The 22,968-nt window shown below is 35.5% G+C and overlaps 2 protein-coding genes across 13 annotated transcripts in view; one reads left to right on the top strand and one right to left on the bottom strand.

The window, feature by feature from the left end:
- FANCL (FA complementation group L) overlaps nt 1-8,274 on the top strand; it is a 65,067-nt gene extending 56,793 nt beyond the window's left edge. For both annotated transcript variants that reach the window (XM_081156365.1, XM_081156364.1), the window contains one exon: nt 8,026-8,274. In XM_081156365.1, coding sequence (XP_081012491.1) covers nt 8,026-8,208 — 183 coding nt within the window. In that variant the 3' untranslated portion in view covers nt 8,209-8,274. The remainder of the gene's footprint in view (nt 1-8,025) is intronic.
- The window catches only part of VRK2 (VRK serine/threonine kinase 2), a 70,873-nt gene that overhangs the window by 17,561 nt on the left and 30,344 nt on the right, over nt 1-22,968 (bottom strand). For all 11 annotated transcript variants that reach the window (XM_081156361.1, XM_081156353.1, XM_081156356.1 and 8 more), the window contains exons 8-11: nt 16,816-16,948; nt 8,496-8,616; nt 6,181-6,239; nt 2,388-2,554 (exon numbers count right to left, since the gene is read on the bottom strand). In XM_081156361.1, the coding sequence (XP_081012487.1) occupies nt 2,388-2,554; nt 6,181-6,239; nt 8,496-8,616; nt 16,816-16,948 (480 nt within the window). The remainder of the gene's footprint in view (nt 1-2,387; nt 2,555-6,180; nt 6,240-8,495; nt 8,617-16,815; nt 16,949-22,968) is intronic.

Here is a 22,968-nt window from a genome sequence, read left to right as displayed (position 1 = left end):
GCAATGGGCTCATCTCTAACACGCAGCCGAAACAGTCTGAAGCAGCCTAAGTTTACAAGGCACAGCCGCTTATTACTGAGGGAAACAACATTCTTAAAAATTAAACATTCATAGTTTTCCTTTGAATACTGAATGATAGAAACATTTATCTGACGGGATACATTTTCTGGTCCACTGGCTGCTTTTTAAGGATCTTTGTCTAGAAAGCACAAATCCAAAGTTCATTCACTAGTCTGTTAAATAACTAGAGGGACGAGTGTATAGAGTCAGAGGAAATGTTAAGGGGATTTTAAAGGGACTCTGTGACTAAAAAGAGAAATTTGGGGCCATGTAATTATATTCATTTTGGACTTAAAATTGTATTTGTAAATGGAAGCGATCAGTTGCGGAAACTATCCAATACTTTATCGCGCAAAGGGACGGAACATAGGACAGTATATATTATCATACTTGGCTTTTGAACATTTTCAAGTTTGGTTTTTTTAGCATTACAAAATCTGTAAGCTTTAAAAATAAATATTAAAATACTAAGGTTTAGCCACCTAATTACTAAATGTATCTGTATATTTAAAATGTTAGAGAAATAAAGTCATTATACAATATTGATATGCTGTGAAATATATCCCAAATCATACTTTCTGTAACAATGAGGCTGATCATATTGTTAACAGAAATTATCTTAAGAATGTATATTATTCTGTTTTCTTTTTACTCATAATCAAAGTGCTCTAATCAAAAGAAAAGAATAAAATATTTTTGATTGAGGCTCATTGGAAAAAAGTTTTATGGTATATTCTCTGCATATTAAAATGTTTTCACAACATCCTTAGAACTTGCTGAAACCAAAAATTCTGGTGAATAATTAAAATTTTATATCAGAGGATATAGCTATCAGGTTTTAAAATGGGTTTTTTATATTTCGATTAAGTTTATGAAAGTGAAAATCTACAAAAAACGGAAAAAAAACACCCTATTTAAATTAGTGTAGATTAAATGGTGACCATTATTGCAAGGGAAATACTATGTCAAGGAAATGGCTCTTTGTTTTGTTACGAAAGTGATAAAAACACAGAAGTCAATAAAACTGTTAAAATAAGTCTCAGTAATTACCAAGATCAAAATCCAGTGGCTTTTTATTAAACATGAACTTTTGTTCTGCCTTCTGCAATACGTAAATAGTGCTGACAATTGGTTTGTGAGGCACTTGCTACAATAAAATGTAATTGTATCATGAGAGAAAGGTGACAATCAGGAGATCATGAAAAAATTACATATTCTCGCTGGTAGTTAATTAGCCATGCAAAACCTCCTCAAACAGATATTCTCTTCTATTAGGAATGATTACTATGCAGGCCTACAGATGTCAATACCACAGTCATTCAAATACTTCTTTCCCTACTAATTGAAGGTTGTAAAGCTCTGGTGTCAAGGTTTTGCTTCCAAAGAGCTAATTTATGACTAGAAGGATATTTTATGTCTTCAGTTGCAGCAGCTACAAAATTCAGCAAATCAGAACCATCTGTGCTCCGGTACCTGACTCACCGTTCATCTAGCAGCCTATCCGTCACGTTAGTTTGCATCCTGCATTCTTGGCTCATGAACGCTCGTGATGATCCAAAGTTCATAAGAAATATTAAAAATGAATGGCATCCTGACCCTACCTTATTATACACGCATGAGGGGAGAAAAACCCTCCTACTTTTTTGTGTATGTGGAGAGTGTCAAGGGAGAAACAGCCACTGAGTCGCCTTTCCAGTCATGTCCTGATAGCAGTCTCAGGCTTCTCTCTTAAAAAATGTTTTGTCCTAATTCTTTTGTATTGTTTCAAGTTTAAATCTTTTTTCAAGTGATAATTCTCATTTTTTTACGCTGGTATGAGGGAGCCAGTTGAAAGACAGCAGAGTAAAGGAGGAGATACAACTTTAAAAAAAAAACTCTTTAAAAAATAATTGTTTCTATAAATCGAAATATCAGCACATACAAATAATCTGCTGAAATCTAAGGTTATTATAATTTCCACCAAATTATGGCCAACTTGCTATGTGAAAACCAAGGGAAATAACTAAAGGGAATCTGAAGAAAAGCAGCAAATAAAGTTCTCATAAATAACGCCAGATTAGACTCAACCTCGTCATATCTCTATGATGACAGTGACTGCTTGACTTCTTTAATCTGTACAATAGACCACAGATTCTACTATTTTCCTGTAAGAAACAATATGTCAAAAGAACTTCCAACAAAATTTCTTGGGGTTGAGTAGAGGAAATAGGAATTAAATATAATACACAAGAAACTGGATTGTCAAATTCATTTGAAACCTAAAACAACCTCACTTGGAAGCAAGCTTCACAGAAGGTAATCATAAGATCCCAGGGACTGTTACTTACTTTTTGATAGTTTGGAGTATGTACATTTACACCCTCTCCTTTAGGGGAAAATTCCAATGGTCCTAAAGGTATTCCACCTGGGTTCAGAATTTTCTTGAGCATTTGGTAGTCTGGCTTTTCATCATATGCTAAATTACGAGCACATGTCAAATATTGGGCTATTTCACCTGTAAAGTATTAAATTTTTTTACATGTCATTCATAATTGGCAAGGAATGTCAAGACCCCGTATCCTCAAAATCTCTCTTTTCTCTCTTACACACACACACACACACACACACATACTCTAAAGAAACTAAGAATGAGCAATTCAATGAAAATCACTTTTCAAATGATATCCAATAATGACTCAACTATATAGTGACCTATAGGTTTGGCAAGGTGAGAGAAATGTAATTTTTAATACATTTTTGTATATAGTCATTAATTCACTAATCTTATCAAAGGAAGCAAATTTTAAAATTACAGTTAGTGATTTTGATTTATAGCTTGCAACTACTAAGAACCACCTGAGGAGCATAGTAGATGCTTTTACTTTATGTTGAAGTTTTAAAAATTCAGTTAAAAACACTTGGTACTTACTATAGACCTCCTTCAAAGGAAAAAAAAACCATTCCAAGTTTCAATTAAGGCTTTGGTTTTGAGATTATAGCAGTTCATTTAGAAACGACCTTGAACTGTACGCGTTCAGCCGGGCCTGACTGTGGAAGTTGCTAAGCTTCCATACCTGGCCAGCCCAGCGCATCCGCGTCACAGTCAGATTTAGTGCAAAAGGACGACAACTTGCTACCTTTTATGTTTTTCTCTACTGTAATCTCCTGCCTAGGACTATAAGGTAACTCTCCCCCCTCCAAAAAAAGAATTTAAGGACTATAAACTTTTAAATACAAGTAGAATTAGTAACCAAGTTACAAGCATAGCAGAGCCTTAAAACAAATGTAATTTTTGCATTTGTTTCATGCAAGTTCAATCTAAAATCTAGATACAAGACCATACACTGTTTAAAAACGGGCATGTTTTCATTTGTTTATGGCAATGTTTAGATGCTCCACAAACTAGTCTTTACAAGCCTTTCCGCTTCAAAAACGTATTACTGACCCAGACACAAGTCCTTCTTACATTAGCACTAAGCCGTTTATATCCCGGGGCAAGACAATCTGGGAAGCCTGGCAGGAGTGGCTTCCTAACCCTTCTCTTGCCCTCCAGGCTGACCTCCGTTCAAGTGGGGAAAGGCAGAGAACCTGGGTTTCGCTGTCCAAAAGGAAAATTCCAAAAGGAATAGCCATCATCTGTTTTCCCTTCTGAAAGTCAGAATGACCATTGTACACCACACTGTCCCCAGCTGTTCTCTAGGAACGCAAGGCTAATGTGACTAAACCGAGAACTCTTGGCTCCAGGGTGTTTCATTTGTTTGTTTGTTTTGGATACAGTGACAATTATGCATCCCACCTTTTTCCTCTCTAATATATAAGATATATAAAATATGTCATCTAGCATTCGATCACCCAGCTTTCTATTAACTAGCAAGTGCTGTGGTCCCATCATATTTATAACTCATGTTTGCAGGAGCCCTTTGGGAGCATCCAATTCCTGAAGGGATGATCAAGGAAAAAAAAGATGAAATCGCATTCACTGCTATTTTAACATAAATATCCTGTCGTTCTTTGGGCCTTTACAGATTGGTAAGCCAAGTTTGATATACATTACAATTCTATTAACCAAAATATCCCAAATGGAGAACAGAGCTGAATATGTTGGGAACGCTTTTCACAAATCACTGTTGGAAGACAATGGAAGTCTCCTGGCATCCCACCAACTGACAGCAGCTGCTTGGTGAAGCCTTCATGGGTCTGGGGTTTGAAAAAACTGGGTACCAGTGAGGTAGGAGAGGGAGAAAAATAAAAACCACCTCTGTTACAAATTTACTATCACAAACCTGAAGCTTAGCCTTTTGTGAGGCAGCACTGCTTTAGACGTCAGCCTTTCAAGATCTGGATGTATTATATTCAGTATACTTTCTAATTTACTAGCATATTTCCAGAGCTATAAAACAAAACACTTTGAGAGGTATGAAATTATGATATTCTTGAATCATCTGCTTTTTAGGCTAGTGGAATATTAAGTATCATTACTGAGTATCATTTCAAGAGAGAGAAACTTTTGAAACTATTATTGTTACACTGAGTTGGGCATGCACACTGCAAATTTCTTGGCTGTTTCATTTCATAAAGTGTCTTAGTAATAAACCTTTTGTAAATCAGTTTAATTTTCCTGCTTACAATACCCATTCTCCTAAGCATAACCAACTTAAGAGACCTTCACTTAATATTAAAGGTTCAATGTTTTGTGCTTTAGAAATAGAAATCTGCATTTTATAAAATACTACTATAGACTCAAATGGTTTGTACTGTAAAAGAGGAATCTGGCACTGCTCCCTTGAGTTCCCGTATCACTCACTTCTCCTTTGAACCTCACTCTAGCAAAAGAAGGGTCACAGAAGGTTATCTTGTATAACCCATGGCATCTGGGCTTTCTTTCCTGACCCAAAACTGAACAGTTACTCTCTGCGCAGGAGGGATAGGAAAGGAGATAAACAATTTTTAAAAATTTCTGACATCTCCCCAGCTCTCTTTTTTGCTGTCCTGTTGAGTAAAACACAAGCTGTATGACTTGGTAAAAATGTCAATAAGAAAAAAAGTATTATTAGCATTTGGACCAAGTTGCTAAAAAAAAAAAAAGGAAACACTTTTTCTCTTTCAACCCAGCCCCCGCAAATGAGAGCCCTCTCTTGTTCTCCCCCCTCCACGAGGCAGTGGGAAGACAGGCTCATGGTCTTAGGAAATGGAGGTGGAAAAGCAGATCTGGTTTGTTCCTCCTTTGTTTCCTATGAAAATGAAAACTTTGGTGTCATGTCAAAGAAGGGCTATGAATGTAAGTTTAAGGTGATTTAACTCAAATTCTCAGGTGAAAATTGACACTATTTGACCTTAGGTAGGGGTCAGTGTTCATACTCACCTTCGTAAGTCAGCTAAAAGCTCCCTTTGAGACCATGCCGTATAAACAGAGAACAAGATTCACTCTGCTTATCTGTCTCTGAGCAAAAGCAGACCCAGCAGCCAAAGGGGTCTTTCTATGAGACACTGTAACCCAGTTGTTAAATTGGTGCTCAATGTGCCCTGCGTGCACTGCAGATAGGCACTTGGGTAACTGAATTGACTTATTATTTTTACTAATAATACTGTCAATTAAAGAACTCCAAAAATGGTCTATACTAACTTGGAAGGAAAAACCATTTAATGAAATATATACCTGCAAACCCCAACGTCATATGCCAATTCAAAATCTGGTTGCTGGCTGTCCAGCCAGAGTGTAACCCACGGTCTAAACAGCATTCAAGGGTTTATTTGTGGGTTTTTTTTTAAATTACTGAAAGTAGTCTTAGGTCAATTTTATCTAAACAAAGATAGAAAGTCACCTCTAGAAATACCAGATAAAGCTGACTATTAAACCTGGGCATGATCCCCATAATATATATATCTAAAAAACAATAATAATAATAATTCAGTCAGCAGAGCCTAGAAAGCTGCCTAAATACTTTCGTGCAGCGTCCTTGTGTTCTAATGTCAAAAAGGATCCAAATAGTCTTTGCTCGAGCAACCTATCTATAACCCTGAGAGTTTCCTCCCATCCCTGTGGAATGGGAGTGGGTGGATTAAAAAGTTGTAAAACAAGAGTGACGAATGTGGTGACCTGTAGAGAATATCGGAGAGGGCAGAAGTTATTGTGTAACTTACAGCAACTGCTTCCAGAAGGAGCCCATCTCAGCACCGACTCGGGGAGCTCATCCAACAGACTGAAACAAATAGAGTAACAACAATGAATCTGTTTGCCATCCTGTGATTCACTGTTCTGATTAGAAAACAAAACTCAAATTCTGTGTTGGTGAGTCACCAATACCTTGACTTTTAGTACTGTTTTTCACCCACCGGTAATAGGTTAGAAGAAAAGTGGACCAATTTTATATCAGTCACCTAGAGACTAAATAATGTAAATGCTTTAATTCAAGGTTTACACAGGTAAAAATGTAGAAGTAGCAATATCTGTCATATTTTTTTCTTAAAAACAAGAAAAAAATACATAGAAAAATTGTATCTGGATTCTGAGGGTATTTTTCCTCAAGCATTTACCATTGGGGGGTAAATTATTTAATTACTTACATATAATGTTCTCGATTGGGCAGTATTTTATGCTACCCAATGATTAAACAGGCCAACAAGAAATATCCAAAAAAACAAAACACAACATCCATTATTCTAACAATTGCCAGTGTGTTAGACTGAACAAATACAACTCTCTTAAGTTGCTTCAGCCACAAATATATGAACATTCAACTAAAATTACTGATATGGATGTCTGACTCATAAACTCAGGCACAGGCAGAAATGCAACAATAAATGCACTGATCAAATATCACCCTGTGTCAGGGAAATAAAGGGCATAAGGGAGATATGGTATCATGGTTGAATATGCAAGCATGCCCTTATGGAAAATTCAGTGTTATGCCTTCTCAGCAACTGAATAAATTATGATTATGTATTATACACTATAAGAAGTTTGAAAATGTCTACAGTTTACCTTAATAATACACTTCATAATATATTAGCTTTATTGATCTATAGGTTTTTACTAATAATCACATCAAAATGAAGATATTAACATGTTAGGATCTCCAAAATGTAAATAAAGGTTATATTTATTAGCATTATATTCTATTATTTTATATGATCCCCTATTATTATATCTGAATACAAATATGTAGGCATATTCATTAAAGAAATCTATATATGCATATTGATAAAAGACTAAAATCATTAGTAAATCTTAATAAAAAAACCATACATATAATCATTAGAATTAAAATGCTAATCTTTGTAATAAAATACATTTTTGAAATTCAGTAAACTGAGGTGGAAAATTGTGTACCAGAACTGTTTGTTTATACCCATTACTGTATTTTGACTTGACCCATATATTAAAAAATGTCAGTTACATGGGGGTTAATATGGACACATCGATCACTGCAGTAAGTAACTAATTAGATAGTTCTAATATTGACTTATATAAATGTGTTCATTTTGGGTGAGGGAACAGGATGATGAAGATTCCAAGTGGACAAACATCTTATATAATATATAGTACGTCAGTGTTTACAAATGTGATCTGCATCTGCAGGCCAGCCTTTCTCTCTCTTAAGAACAGATGCCACAATGAACTTGAAGATTGATTCCTATGAATCAGCTGCCCCTCTCATAAACTTCTGTTGTGACATGCCCTTCTTAGGACATACCTGCCTTCCCCAATTGTGATATTGTATCTGTGGGTGAGGACTGTTGAGCATATCTTGGTATATAATAAAAAATTGGCTATTCCGTGCTACATGCAATTGACTTTTTCTTAGGCTTGATAAGTGAGAAAATAGTAAAATAGCAACACACTCTGTTCTCAGGCTGACCTAATTTTCATGCTAACAGATTCTAGCTGAGAAAAATGGAATGTGAAATATTAAAAATGTTTATATGGCTGCAGGATCATCTTTTATATAAACACCTCATATAAAAATTGTTTGTTTCTTCTTTCAGAAACAAAACATACTCCCACCAAGACACAGGATTAAGAAAGAGGTGTGCTGCTCTCACTTGAAAAATATGGGCCATATTTGTCCCATTTCACATCGTCGCTCTGCGCAGTTAATATCGATCACATGGAGCTCAAACTACCTGCATATACTTATACAGCGCTCATCTGAAAATACTCTCCCTTGAAACCACCACCACCTAGAACCTAAGTTTTGGAAAACACCATGGAAAGGAAGAACTACTTCACTTTACATTTTGTATTATGATTCGTGTACATGTGATTTCATAGGCGGCGTCATCTTAATGAATTTTATGTCTGTAGGCTGTGCAGCCTTTTAAACAGTATTTTTCAAATTTAAGAAATTTGCTTTGGTTATCATGTTGGGTGACTGGCAGTCTCCTCTGGGATACTGCCTCCCCTGATGGGCCCCTGCAGGGCTGCTGTGTGCTGATGGAGAGTCTGGAAACTGTACTTGGTTTTCGCAGTCTGGACAGCCGCGGGGTCGCGCAGGCTCCGCTCCCAGGGCAGCGGCCCACAGTGCCAGCGCAGCAGGCAGTAGCCGAGGATCTCCAGGTCACTTCGTCGGGACAGGGCTAGAGGGGTCAGCGTTGAGACAGAGAGGAGGGAGAAGCAGGTTTTGAGAAATGGAGGAACCACTGATTTAACTACCATCGATGAAATATGAAAAAGCCAAATGGGCGACGTGTTTTGTTTGTTCAGCTGGAGTAAAACTTAACCGCCTGGGCGCTTGGCTCCAGGCCACAGACAGGCAGGGACTTGCTGCTGCTGAAAGTGAGGGTCAGCTTCCTCGCCTCCTCCGCCTTCATCCTTCCTTAGTCTAGCCTGTCACATGAACTTGATCTCCATGGCCTCTGACATGATCCAGACAACCCATAACCTGGCACCAACACTTTCTCAAAGAGCCAAGCAGTAAAACAAAGAAATAAATGTCTGCGGCTAAATTGCTAACATATGTTCCGGGAAGCCCATGGGGTCTGCATTGGTCACGCGGAGACCCTTTGAGCGCAGACTAAACATCGATGGCCTTTTCTGTTCCACTCGCACTGCAGCATGTGAAGCTGGAAGAGTATGACAAAACTGCCATCTAGTGTGCAGTATAAAAACCAGGGCTGTCGGGAGATTTTCCCATTCGTGAGAGTGAGGGGCAAAATATGCCTACTGTTTGGGGTACACAGTTCTATGGTTTTACAAATATTATTTTTAGATATAAGCAGTGTTAAACTAAGATTCTGGTCAAATACCCTGAATAGAAAATATAAAGATGAGGCAATGGTGTTCATGGGAGTGTGGGTGGAGGTGGTAGGAAGTAGATTTTGAAGCCAACAGAGGCTTTCAGCATTTACAAGATGGCTTTTTATACAAAATGCAGTAAAAGAACAATTTTAAGCCACTGCAAATATAATTTATATCAAACTACTAAATGCTGTAGACTAATGCCATCACAATTTTATATTTTTTAAAGTGCCTCATTTCAAAAGATAGACAATGAAATCTAAGAAACATGTCAAATATAACAAATATTACTGAAAAAAATGATTAAAACATTAACAAAACCCAACAACTAAACTCATGTTTTTAACCATTCCAAACTGTTATAAAACGACAGGTTGGTGTTTACATTTCTACCATGACTTGACTGCTCATCTGTGCAGGGATACACAACCTCCAAAGTGTATTTTGTGGCTGTTAAACTTTCTGTAAACAGGTATCCTATTTTATTACCTTTCATTAAATAAAGTCCAAAAAAATCTTGCTCAGTAAACTTAAGTTTTTAGTTTAAAAAGTCATCTACTAAGAACAATGCTGCCAGTATGTCATAACTACTTTTGGTCACCATACATAAGTTGTTATAAAAGCAGAAGACAAGATTAGCTCTTACACATACTCTATCTTAACTGCTGTGAGAGTAGGATTATTAAAGGCCCTTCAGCCTAGCAGAATGCTGCGATCCCACGGGTGCCATTTACTTTCTGCACAAGCTTCCACAATGTCCTAATGCAAGTCCTGGCTCTTGTATTCAAATAAAAACACAGCCTCTACCACACTGTTTTGTAGTGACTTCTCCAGTAATAAATCTCCCATTAATAATGGAATGGTTCCATTTGTACAGATGTGTTCACAAGTCCCTTTTCCATTCTGGCTGGTAACTCCTGATTACCACCATTTAAAAAAAAATTCACATCCTCTAATTTTCAAAAAATTATATTCTGGCACCTGTTTGGATGACAGAGGCTACACACAAGAGGCCCTCTGAAGAAAAACAATAGAGAATTAAAATGGAATGAACCTTCCCGGTCACTGTTCCCCACCTTTCGACAGGGGGATTAATTGATCTGAAGCAGCAGTAATGACAATTCATTCAGATTTCTGAAGCCAATCTTTCATGAACTGGTCTTCCTTTGAGAGTTAACTTTACCTCACTGTTACAGTCTGGTCTTACCTAAGTAAAGTACATTATCACATTTTTCAACTTTTTACTTATTTTCTTTTACTGCATACATACATTAATAACTATGCTTAGGTATTTTACCACTGTTTCCATTCAGTTCTGTAGAAATACATGTAATGTAACATCCTATAGTTTCTCTTTCTCACTATTAAGGAGATAAAAGTATTAAAAATGTTTCTAAGTACATATCCTCCCTGGAATTCCCTCCCCAAAAAACAAATTGCGAAGTCTGATGCGTTTTAGTGAAATTAAACCCTAAGATTCTACCAACAATTATGTCTTCTTTCCATCTACTGTACACAGAAAAATAATTTTAATACCTGTTAATTAAAAATACTCTTGATGACAATATGTGTGTAACTAACACAAGACATTGATCATATATCTTTAATTGACTTTAAAATACATCAAAATATAAATGACATGACAAAATAATAATTATAATTTAGGAAATGAATATTTTGATATTTACTACATTTATTCTAATTCCTTTGTATTTCAAAAGAATAAAATAAACTGCTGAAAATAAAAAGAAACACAAGAATTCCTTATAGTTGAAGAGGACTATTAATGTCTACGTATGAAAATTTTTTTTTAATTTGAAAGTTGAAATATATATGGATTCTTTTGTTTCTATATAATTTGCATTTCTGTATAATTTACTGTAACTTATAGGGTTCTTCAGTTATATTTGATAATTAATATAATTAACAGTATATTTTCACATAGAAATCTTCAAAAAAATCAAACTATTACTTATGGTGCTACGGGAATGCAGCAAAATTTAGTTATTAATATTTTTCTTCTACACTCTTGTGTTAGTTTCCAAATATAATTTAGCATCCAATTTTTATTTATAAATATGGAACAATGTAAATGACTCTTTTCATGGAAAGCCTGCAGTGTTCTCAATTGCTCAGCATTTCTAAATTATAAAGTATTGCCAAGAGTAACAACAATTGAAAAAAAAGGCACAGGTAGGGTCTTGAATTCTATTTCACTAGAAAGCTGATTATAGAAACAGTTGACACTGAAATGCATGATTAAAATTAAAAGAATTGATGTGATTTATGGAGCTGCTATTGTGCCAGACACTCTAGCTCCTTCTATATTATCTCATTTAATAATCCTAAAAATATAAGGTAAGTATTATTAACCCCGATGGCAAATAAGAAATTAGAGGCTCAGAGAGGTTAAATAACTTGCTCAGTATCACAGAGCAAAATCTGACAGAGCTCTACAGTGAAATCCATATTTCAGAATCCAAAGTCCACACTCAGTCTAATAATTACTTTGCCTCTATCATTAGTTTCAACACCATTCAAACATTACATATACTACTTCTAGAGTTAGGGAATTACCTGAAGTAGGCATTGTAATTTAAAACACAGAAAGATATACTGATACAAAGACAGTTCTTTTGCGAGGAATAAACCAGCAGCAGATCCTGAGGTGTAAGCTACAGCACTAACAACATTTTTCATGCAACTATCCTTTCAAGATACTATTTCTTTCAAACTACTTCATTCTAATGAAGAAGGGTGTCTAGTAAAAACGTTATATCATAAAGTGTTAAATGGTCCTTCCGAGCTGGTACAAGAACAGAGGAGTTACCTTGGAGAACTGGTCTTTATTCTAACAACAAACTGTAGTGAAATCATCCAGGCCCAGTTCCTCAAATGGAATGAGAGAGGAATTGGGGGAACAGGGAAAGTGCAAGTGTTAATTCTAAAATTAATCTGATCATTTGCCTAAGGGGTTTTCTGTTTAGTTTTATTTCTTATATAGAGTAATGAAAACTGTGAAGAAAAAGAAGTTTAGTAGGAAATAATAAAGTGAACTTGAAAACTTTGTCCTAAAGCAAACGGGTTTAAATGCCCAAAATACTACTTCATAGGCTGGGCAATGACAATGAGAGTGCAGAACACATCTGAGTAAGATGCTCACCTGAGCAAGCGAAGGGTGACTGTGCGAAACAAATCTAAACTTCATTTTAATTTTTCTAGCTAGTAACCTATGTTATTCAGTATTTTGTAAATTCAGATATATAATGAGCTGGAAAATGTTATGGTGGCCACAAAGTTTTGCCATTTCAAAAAGGATGTGAGGAAAAAAGAATGCAATCTGTGACACTGCAAATAAAATACTAAACCCAGGTCTCCCTTGTTTTTCCTGTACCTTTTAAATTCTAAGCCTTAGCTTTTTATGAAACACTACAGTGGGGGTGCTTAGGAAAAGTTATTCAACAGAGCGAAGGTAAAGGTAGGATACATTTCGTCAATGCATATTCTTAACCCAACCGAACAGTTCAAGACCTATGTCATGACTTTAAAAGTCACGTCTAAATGTCACAATTGGGTTATGCCATGCAGGGGGAATAGTGTCTCCATTATTGTTTATTGACACATCAACCAAAGACTATTTACAGAAGTTAAATTTACCTAAAAATAGAAATCAACAGTATTTTTTTCTGATTACTAACAGATCCAACAGAGCATATCAATAACTTGATGGCTCCCCTTGACATCTTATCATTGAAAAATGGGTTCCTTTTGTGAATTATTGTTTAAGAAGATAAATTTCATGTCACTTCCCCAAGTTTGGTAACATGAAAATACATTCTCAGTTTATTTCACATATATTTTGTAAGTTGGAGTGCTGAATTAGAGTGAAATGAAGCCATGCAAGAAATAGCACAAGACTTGGATTTCATACATGGTAGCGATTGGCAAAAATAAAAAAGTATGTAATATATCTTTCCTTGATACTGAATATATTACATAAACAAATAGACATTTAAAATGCAATTTAGATATCCTATTTTACAGTCAACCATGATGTCAAATTAAAACAGGTATTATACACTCAATGCACAGGTCTGAAGTATTTAAAAAAGCTCAATATGTTAAATGCAGTATATCTCTAGAGAAATTAGGTATTGACTGCATGCCTCAGTGAGTAGAAAAATCTACAAAAATCCATACTACACATTGATCCAAATATTGCTTTTTTAACATTGCTAAGAATGTAACAAATTTTAAAATAGTATATTTGACACAGATATAATTCTCTTTAATTATCAGGCAACGAGCCCAAAATATGTCAATGTTTATACATGTTAGTTTTTATGAAGAATAAAAAAATAATAATAGAAGAGATAAGCCCAGCATGCATTACTCTAATTTTACACCAAATGAAGCACTTCAGCCACTCAGACAATACCTTTAGGTCATACAAGAGAATTGAGTTTGAAAGAATAATTGCGATTTTTTAAAAACATACAGATATATACATGATAGTTCCAGAAATAGTTATTTATCCATTCCTCTGTCAATCTATCTACCCATTTCTATATATCTTTTTGGTTTGTAATAACACAAGCTACTCTGCTTTTACATAAAGTTGAACTAGAAAATGCTTGGGTAAAACTGCTAATTGGCACCTTATACGAGCTCCTCCATTATAAAAACCCAACTAATCCACAGAAAGAAGAGGGTTAGCTACAGTTTATGAATAACCACTATGAAAAGTGCAGAGACCAGCTAGTCTGATCAGGTTAACAGTGTCAGTTAAATGGCTAATTCACAAATCAGTTTCACCCTGAAGCCTGGATATTCCCTGGGCCTGACCAGACACAGACATACCTGACACCAGACGGATGCTTTGACAACTAGAGTTCCATTTCCCAGTGACAACTTGTTTTGTTCTTTATGTTTTCCTTTGCATTATCTTTCTAAGTAGTTATTTGATCTCATGGTTGGGCTGGTATAGAAAAGGTTTTTCTGAGATTAAACTACGTAGTGACTGTACCGAAAGTAAACACATACATATTTGTGAATTTGACCTTCTGCATTAACCTACAGTATTTATGGCTGTGTTTATTCAGGTTCCTAGATATGACTAAATGATTATTTCATTTCTAATAAATTCTTAATGTGAAATATTTTAGAAAATTAAATACAAACTATTAGGAATGAATTCAAACATTTGAGGACATCAAACCCTTCACTTTATATACCAGACTAAAAGTATATATTAAAACTTTAGCAAATATATATTTATGTGTGTATGTAGCTATGTATGTATGTGTGTACATATGTGTATGTGTGTACATAGGCAGGTATATATATCTATATGTAGATATACATATGCACAGAAGTTTAGTGAAAATACAATTTTAAATGCATTAAGGGAATATTTTTATAGGAATCTTATGAAACCTATAAAAATGAACATTCACTCCAGCATGTAACTTTCCAGCAAATACCAAAAATAGGTAATATAGACTCTTCCCTGAATTATCCTCCCAGAGATATAGTGTCTTTCTACCATCATTCTTAGTTCAATATTCTCCCCCCAAACCCTAGTATGGTGAATCTACCCAACTCATCACATGTATTATTATTTAGGAAGGAAAAAACTTAAGCAAACTACAGAATTAAAATTCGTTCAAATCTTTTATGAAGACGGCACAAAAAAACACTGCCCTAACCTATGGAATAACTGTAGAGGACTTTCAGAATTACCAGTCCAGACACTGGCCAGATGAACACGCAACAACTATTCCTCCCATTCAACAGTCACACTGGTTTCTCAGCTGTTTCCACGGCCACAGCCATGTGCATCAGGGTTAGAACTAGCCAGTGAAATAAGTTAATATCATTACTACCATAACTGGACCAATGCTTAAAAACCTGTATGATGAATTTCCAGTTACACTACTATCAAAAAAGTACTCCCAGGTTTCCGGAAATCCTTTCATACTAATGAATCTGGCAAAAGTGAAGAAAACTCACTGAGAGTAAAAGAACTTTGAACTGAACGCGTACCCCACTGTCAAAGGCATTTGATTCTTACATTTCTTAATTTATTTAAACCGATGTCCCATTTATATCTTTCAGTGCTCACTGATTCATTAACAATGCAAATGGTGAAAAAATACACAAGATTTCTTAATTTCTGAGTGATCATTACTTTTCTAACCAAACTATCCTTGAAAAGTAATGTAGTGATTTCTTTCACTCTAATCCAAAGTATAAAAGCTAATTTCCATTTCAGAAAATTTAACCTATGATTCTCCCGGAAAGGAAGCAAGGATACAACTGACACACTTGTCTCACTTCTTCCTTGGCCTACCTTAAACTAGAATGGGCTTTAACTGCTCTGGAAAATGATCAGGACCCTTCTACATTACATGGCCAGTGGTCCTTTTAATAGAAAAGGCAATAATATACAGCTGTTCGCACCAACTAAAACTCGTTAGGAAGTCTCAGTTTAGGGTAACAGTTCAACAGCCATTAACAAGTGCAAATGTCTAATTGCCTTTTAGTGCAAATGTGGTTCTTTCAAAGCTGTTTAAAATTATTTGTATGGTTTAGCATACTTGAAAATACTTTTATAAACAAAGTTTAAAGAATATAATTTTGAAAGCCAAAGTTCTTCAATAATCACCCTTTTTTTTTACTAGCATAACATTAGAATTGACTTTTTGTCTTGCTGACAGAGCAACTAAGAAAGTACTGTTGCATTGACCATATTGATTGTGAACAAAGCAACCATCAGTGGGACTCTGCACCATATATTTTCAATATTGACCTCCTACTTCCTTTTCCATGGCTTTCTGGGTCGGCTATTGGATTTGGACTGCAGTGTAATAAACAGCTAAGGTTTAATTAATGGTAAATGAATACAAGACATAGGTTATGACTTTAACTAATTAGGGAATTGTTGAATTAAGTCTGCCTTGGAATGCAAGGCAGTACAATCAATATCCAATAAAAGGACTATGTATGTAATTTACCTGCAAATGTGTTTCCAATACCATCAAAGTGAGTTTAAATAAGTAAGATATATGAAAGGCGACTAGGAGAGATTTCCACAAATTAACACTTTATAGTTTCGGAAAAGATTTTCTTATTGTTGAGAGATGGTATCTTCCATAGCTCAGATAAGGGCACAATGAAAAATAGGAACAATTCTTCATACGTGCACTTTACCAAGTCTGTAATGTTCACTACAGCATAAAAACTCAGTTGCTGACCTCCAAGTTTAACCTACACAAACTAGTAATTTCCTACCCAAAATGAGCATCAGGCTTTGCTTTCTTGACATCCTTTTGCTATTTTCTCACTTGTCACAGTCTGTATCTCCTCCCCTTGTTAAGACAATACTCACTGGCATAGAGGAATTCACTCTTTTCAATAAAAATCTCAGCAGTGCTCTCACTCCTCAGAGTTACTATGCAAAGGTCATTTCATGGAGTCTTATTACTCTTTAATTATTCTTGTGAAATAAAAATAAGAAAAAGTAAAAAGAAACTTACGTACTCCCTTGTGGGCATCCAAGCTGGTAAACTCCATTGTCCCATTATGGCCTTTTCTAGGATTTTCCTGATACTGTTTGTGGTTCCCATTGGGACAATATCTGTAGGCAAGTCCATAATCTGCAAGATAAACCTGGAAGACATGAACAGACAAATGAATCGTGCTTTTGTCCTCTGAAAATACAACCTTTATAATTATGTCTTAAGAAACTGTTAAGAACAGTCTTAGATCTACATTTTATTAAACCAAATGGTGCCTTAGGATAAAATATATACAACTAGGGACCATAACAACTAACTTTCCAACTTAAATCTTGACTTCATCATAGGCATATCTTTTCTGAGTTAACTTAGATTCTTAGTCTTTTTACTTTGCTCCCAAACTCCCTTCCCTCCATGTGGGCATCTAGACATCATAAACCGCAACTTGTCTTTTTATCAGTATTCATGCAGCTTATGAGGCTCTGCCTTTTCTCGTAACCTCCACCCTGCAACATAAAACTGTTTCAAGCAGGGAGGAGGAGGTGAGAGCCAACAATCTAAAAATATAAACCTAATGTTATAGGAGTCTCCATTAACAGGAGGTATAAAAATAGTGATCAGACTGTAAGAGGTAATGACTCTTTGCAAAAACCACCAGCATGTTGTGTGTATTTAAGAACGGAACATCAGCGCAGTACTCAGACCGATCCATATCACCACTGTTATCTTTGTCAGTCAGTCAGAATTGCAAGCAGGGTTTCCAAACAGAATATAAGTTGATAAAAGTCAGAAGGCAATTCAAGTGAATTTTTCTCAGATTACTTTGGAGAGAGAAGGAGGAGGGAGAAGTAGTTTTACAGATGTGGCATACATTGAATAGGGAGGACTATTATGACTCGATATTTATTCTGACATGAAGTCAAAATACAGTAGTTGCCAACTATATCTTACCATGCTCACCCCCACAAAAAAGCAGTTGCAACTTTTAAAACATGTTGTTTCACTTTTTTTTTTTTTTTTAATTTAGGGGTTGAGGCAACATTTCATGATGTAGCTACAAGGCAAGAGAGCATTACAAAACAACTTGTATTTTAAAATATATCTATTAAAATTTAGTATTTATTTTTTAGTTTCTTTAACCTTTTGGTTTTAGGACTTCAAAATAGAAACAGCACAGAGTTTTCTTCATTTGTTGGAGAACATAGCTTGCTACAGTGTCTGAAAACATGGTATTTCAGTTTTATCTCTCTCTCCCACAGATGCTGTTTCTCCCACAGATGGCCTCAGAAGTAACTGATCCCTCTGCCCTAAGTAACTAGGCTTAAGGATGAGATTGTAACTGGTTGCTTACTTTCACTATATATGATGCATTTTTATCTTTATTTCAAGAACTAAATTGATAGGCTTCACTTACAAAGAAAATATCCCAGATATGTACATATTGATAACTTAGCAAATGGAACAGTATAGTAAATACACTAGTTTACTAAAAACAAACAAAAACTATCAAGAATATTTTCATGTAGTCATTAGCCAAAAAGACCTAAACTTCATGGAGTACCTAGTATACATGAGAGCATGCTAAGAGCTTTACATTCATTGACCCAACCCTCTTCACAGAAATCCTGCACGTAGGTACCACCATCTCCAGTTCACTCATGCAAACTGCAGCTCAGTGAGGTTATGTGACTTGGGTAGTAAAATGGAGCCAGAGTCTGACTCCAGAGTTTTTACTTTCAGTCACTGTGGGAGGGAAATTGCACTGCATAAGTTAAAAAGACAAGGAAGATTTTATTCAAGGCCATTGCAATAGGGGAGAGAGATAAACTCAACTCCACTGAAACAAAGATGGGGAAGTTTTTAAGCCCTGAGGCAAGCTAGTGAAAAGTACTGGAGGACATTAGGGAAGGTTGGTCAATGTGCCTAGGTTATCTACGTTTGCTAATTGGTGCTTAGGCTCCTACCCTCCTTCAGAGACTGAAGAGATAGGAGCACTATGTTTCTCAGAGATTACATTTTAAAGGAATAACTCCCAGGTCCTTGAGAAAGGCCTTTTCTTGCTGAGAGGTTTTATTATTACTGGATAAATCTCCTTACTGGTAATTGTTCTGCTCAGATTTTTTTATTTCTTCATGATTCAGTCTTGGAAGGTTGTATGTTTCTAGGAATTTATCCATTTCCTCTAAGTTGTCTAATTTGTTGGCGGATAACTGTTCATAATAGTTTCTTATGATTCTTACTTGTGTTATCAGCTGTAATATCTCTTCTCTCATTCCTGATTTCATTTATTTGAGTCTTCCCTTTTTTCTTAGTCTAGCTAAATGTTTATCTATTTCGTTTATGTTTCAAAAAAAACAGCTAACAATCTCATTCATCTTTTCTATTGTCTAACTGGTCTCTATTTCACTTATTTTCATTCTGAAATTTATTACTCCCTTCCTTTTAATTATTTTGTGCTTAGTTTGTTCTTTTCCTATGTCCTTTATGTGTAAAGTTAGGTTGTTTTATTTGAGATCGTCCTTTATTCTTAATGTAGGAGTTTATTGCTATAAACTTCCCTCTTAGAACTGCTTTTGCTGCATCCCATAAATTTTAGAATTCTGTGTTTTCATTTCCATTTGTCTGAAGGTATTTTTTGATTTTCTTTTTGATTCCTTCTTTGACATACTGGTTGTTCATGAGCACACTGTTTCATCTCCACATACTTGTGAATATTACAGTTTTCCTCTTGTAACTGATCTCAAGTTTCATACCACTATGGTTAGAAAAGATGCTTGATATGATTTCAATCCTCTTAAATTTGCTAAGACTTGTTCTGTGGCCTAAGGCAATCCATTCTAAAGATTGCTCCATGACACTTGAGAAGAATGTATATTCTGTCGTTGTTGGATGGAATGTATTGTATGACTATCAAGCCCATCTGGTTTAACATGTAGTTTAAGTTCAATGTTTCCCCATTAATTTTCTGTCTGGACAATCTATCCATGTTGAAAGTGGGGTATTGAAGCCCCTGACAATTATTGTATTCCTGTCTATTTTTCCTTTCAGATCTGTTAGTATATGCTTTATTTATTAAGTGTTCTGATATTGGGTGCATAGTTGGTGGTCTTAACAGAGTTGTGGGTAGAAGTCAAATAAGCACAGAAGGCTGCTAAACAAAATAATAAAACAAACAAGTATCTATCTTCACCCCACTATATAAATCTTTTGTTGTTGTTGTTTGGATTTTTATCTACTAGTAAAGCCTATAATTGAAAATATTTATATTCTTATGGATTCAATGAGAATTAAATTCTCATGGAAGTTTTACTACCAGAATCTATCAATATTTTTAAATTACAGGTTGTGAAGCACTAATAAAGAAATTTAGGAGTGACTGCATTTGGTGGGTAGAGATATGATGTAAAAGGAAGTAAAACCAATAATTTGTACAAACTAATCAAAATATTGACAAATTATTTTGTCTCAAATTTGGTCAAAGTGAGAGTTTCTACAAAGATAACTTAATAGAAATACAGTCTAGAATTGTGTTAGAACAATTAAAAATAAGAAAAAAAAAGGCTAGGAAATGTCAAACATGATAAGGAAGGTAAAAAGGAAGTAACATTTGTTGAAGTTCTAATTATGTGATAATCACTGAGCAAAATACCTTTCACAAATTACTTCATTAAATCTTATCAAACACCCAGCCAGGTAGCACTGGTTTCATTCTAGATATGAGAAAGCTGAGCATCTGAGTAATTAAATAACTTGCCCATGTGCTAGTAAAGAAGAGAAACAGGATTCAAATCCATGCCAATATGACTTCGAAGTCCATTGTCTTTTTTTGTTTTGTTTTATACAACAAACAATTTGGAAATCTGCTCATTTCTGAAATTTTGTTGAAGTAAAATATAAGTCTAAGCAGAACTTAATCTACAGTAGGGTTTGCAGTTTAGGCCCTGTTTTGCATGCCCTTGAGCCATGAATAATTTCTGCATTTTTATAGGATTGTAAAACAGAAAAAGAAAAAGAATAGGCAACAGAGACCCATGTGTGGCCCCCAGAGCCCGTAAGGCCTAAAATATTTACTACCTGGCTCTTTACAGAAAAAGTTTGCCAACCTCTAATCTAGAGAAAAACTTGGTTTTAGTTAACTGTTTTTATATTATCCTTTTTTTTCCTGTGAAATAAAAAATAACAACTAATATTTTTTACTTTAAGTATAAATACATGTAATATGCCTCGTTTTAGAAGCTTGTAGTTGGAAACTCAAGTTCACAATCAGGTGAAGGACGATTATTTGCATTATAATAAGACTAGACATAGGATGATATAAAATCTAGCTCCCTAATGCATTTTAAATGATCTTATTTTTATGCAACTTTTCTGAATTTAGTAACCGTTTCCTTTCTCCAGGAGTAAAAGGACAGCCCTACCTGCTTCCCTTTCCATAGATCTTTTCATTACACTGTACTGCCCCTCACATTTCTACATGGAACTCATTTTTTTCTCACCTTAGATATGCTTTATTTTTTATAACTCTGTAAGATAGGTAGAGATGATGTGTGTCATTATCCACATTTAACAGGTGAAAAATAATGCAATAAACCCAAATAATGCCAAGTCACCCAACACTCACCAAGTCCTGCTTCTACAAAGGGTTTTGTTTTAATGAATTTCTTAGTACCCCCCAATACCACCTAATCTGAGCTAATGCTTTCATGGACTTTTGATTTTAATATCTTATTACTGAAGGTAGTGTGGCAGCCACTGAGGTGTAATCCCATCAAGAAAGAACTGGCCTTTCACCTATGAGGGGTGCAATAAGCTGAAAACCTCCGGTGGTAGGACCATTAGGAACCACCAGAGCATGTGAGCCGAGGCCACTCTCTTCCTGAGCAGCTCCTGCCAAACAATGATCATGGTGGGGATTCTGTGTGGCCAATTCTATCTGATCAGAGATTCTTCTCGTGGGCATTCTTTGTTCTGCTGCTCCCTAATGGGCTAGCTGCGCCTTAGAACTGTATCACAGACTGAGCTCTCCCTGCTCAATCCTTCTTGTCCCCTTTCCTTTCACGAGTGTCATATCAACATCCCACTCTGAAAGCATTCTCTGTCCAATCCTGCTGCTTCTCCTTTCTCTCTCATAGGTAATATACTTCTACACTCCCCCCTTCCCCCTAAAGCCCTTGCACTCCTAATTCATCTCAGCATCTGCTTCTCTGAGAACTGGATTTGACACAGATGGCCTGTAAATCATAGCCTTGATTAAAAACTCTAAGCAAATGAAGATGAAAACAAAGCTGCCTTTGATGACCATGAGAAATATAACTTTCCCATACTAAACAAGCCTGTCTCAAAAATCAGCATGCTGTTTTACCTAGCTAGGTTTGCGCCCACTTATGCCACATCCTCAAGTTCTGTACTTAGTTAAATCTTTACTTCCCATCTCCTTTGCTTCCTAACGTTGTAGGCTCTTACACTGCTTTAATTTCCCAAATGGATGAGTGAAACTAACAATGAAAGAAGCCCTGAGATAACTCTCCTTTGCAGTGATTTGCATGGAAAGGGCCTCTGTCTTCAACTTGGCATCTCAAGTGCTCTCCTCTATTTCCTACCACACCTCCTGGGTTCACAATTTATACCTCCTGGACTCACCTTATACCTGAATCCTACTCTGGTATGTGGGTCCCTTTAATCACAAGGCAATTGATTGAGTTTTCATTTGTGTCCACATGGATTTACTATCTTAAAATGCACAGTTATTCTGCTCTTCTTTTATTTATGCCTTGGCCCCACATTTACACGATGTAAGCCCCTAGCGGACAAGAGGCCAGGACAATGTTGTATAACACATTTGTATCCAAGACAGCACCCAATCTAAAGCCTTGTACATAGTAGGTTTAAACACATTTTTATTGATTTGACGATAATTGGGCAAACTGACGTAAATTATTTTCAATAGACACCTGAGTGCCAAGCATGATAAATTACTGACAACTGTAAATTTAAAAAAGAAAAATGAATGTGTATTTTTTTTAATATAGTTGACCCTTGAACAACACAGGTTTGAGCTAAGCAGGTGCACTTATATATGCAGATTTTTTTCAATAAATACTGTTTATGTATTTTCTCTCATGATTTTCTTAATAAAATAACATTTTCTTTTCCCTGGCTTACTTTATTGTA

Source organism: Miniopterus schreibersii, assembly GCF_964146895.1.
Source record: "Miniopterus schreibersii genome assembly, chromosome: 13".
Taxonomy (NCBI): Eukaryota; Metazoa; Chordata; class Mammalia; order Chiroptera; family Miniopteridae; genus Miniopterus; species Miniopterus schreibersii.
The sequence above is the reverse complement of the archived record's forward strand: the minus strand, read 5'-3'. Positions and strand labels throughout refer to the sequence as shown.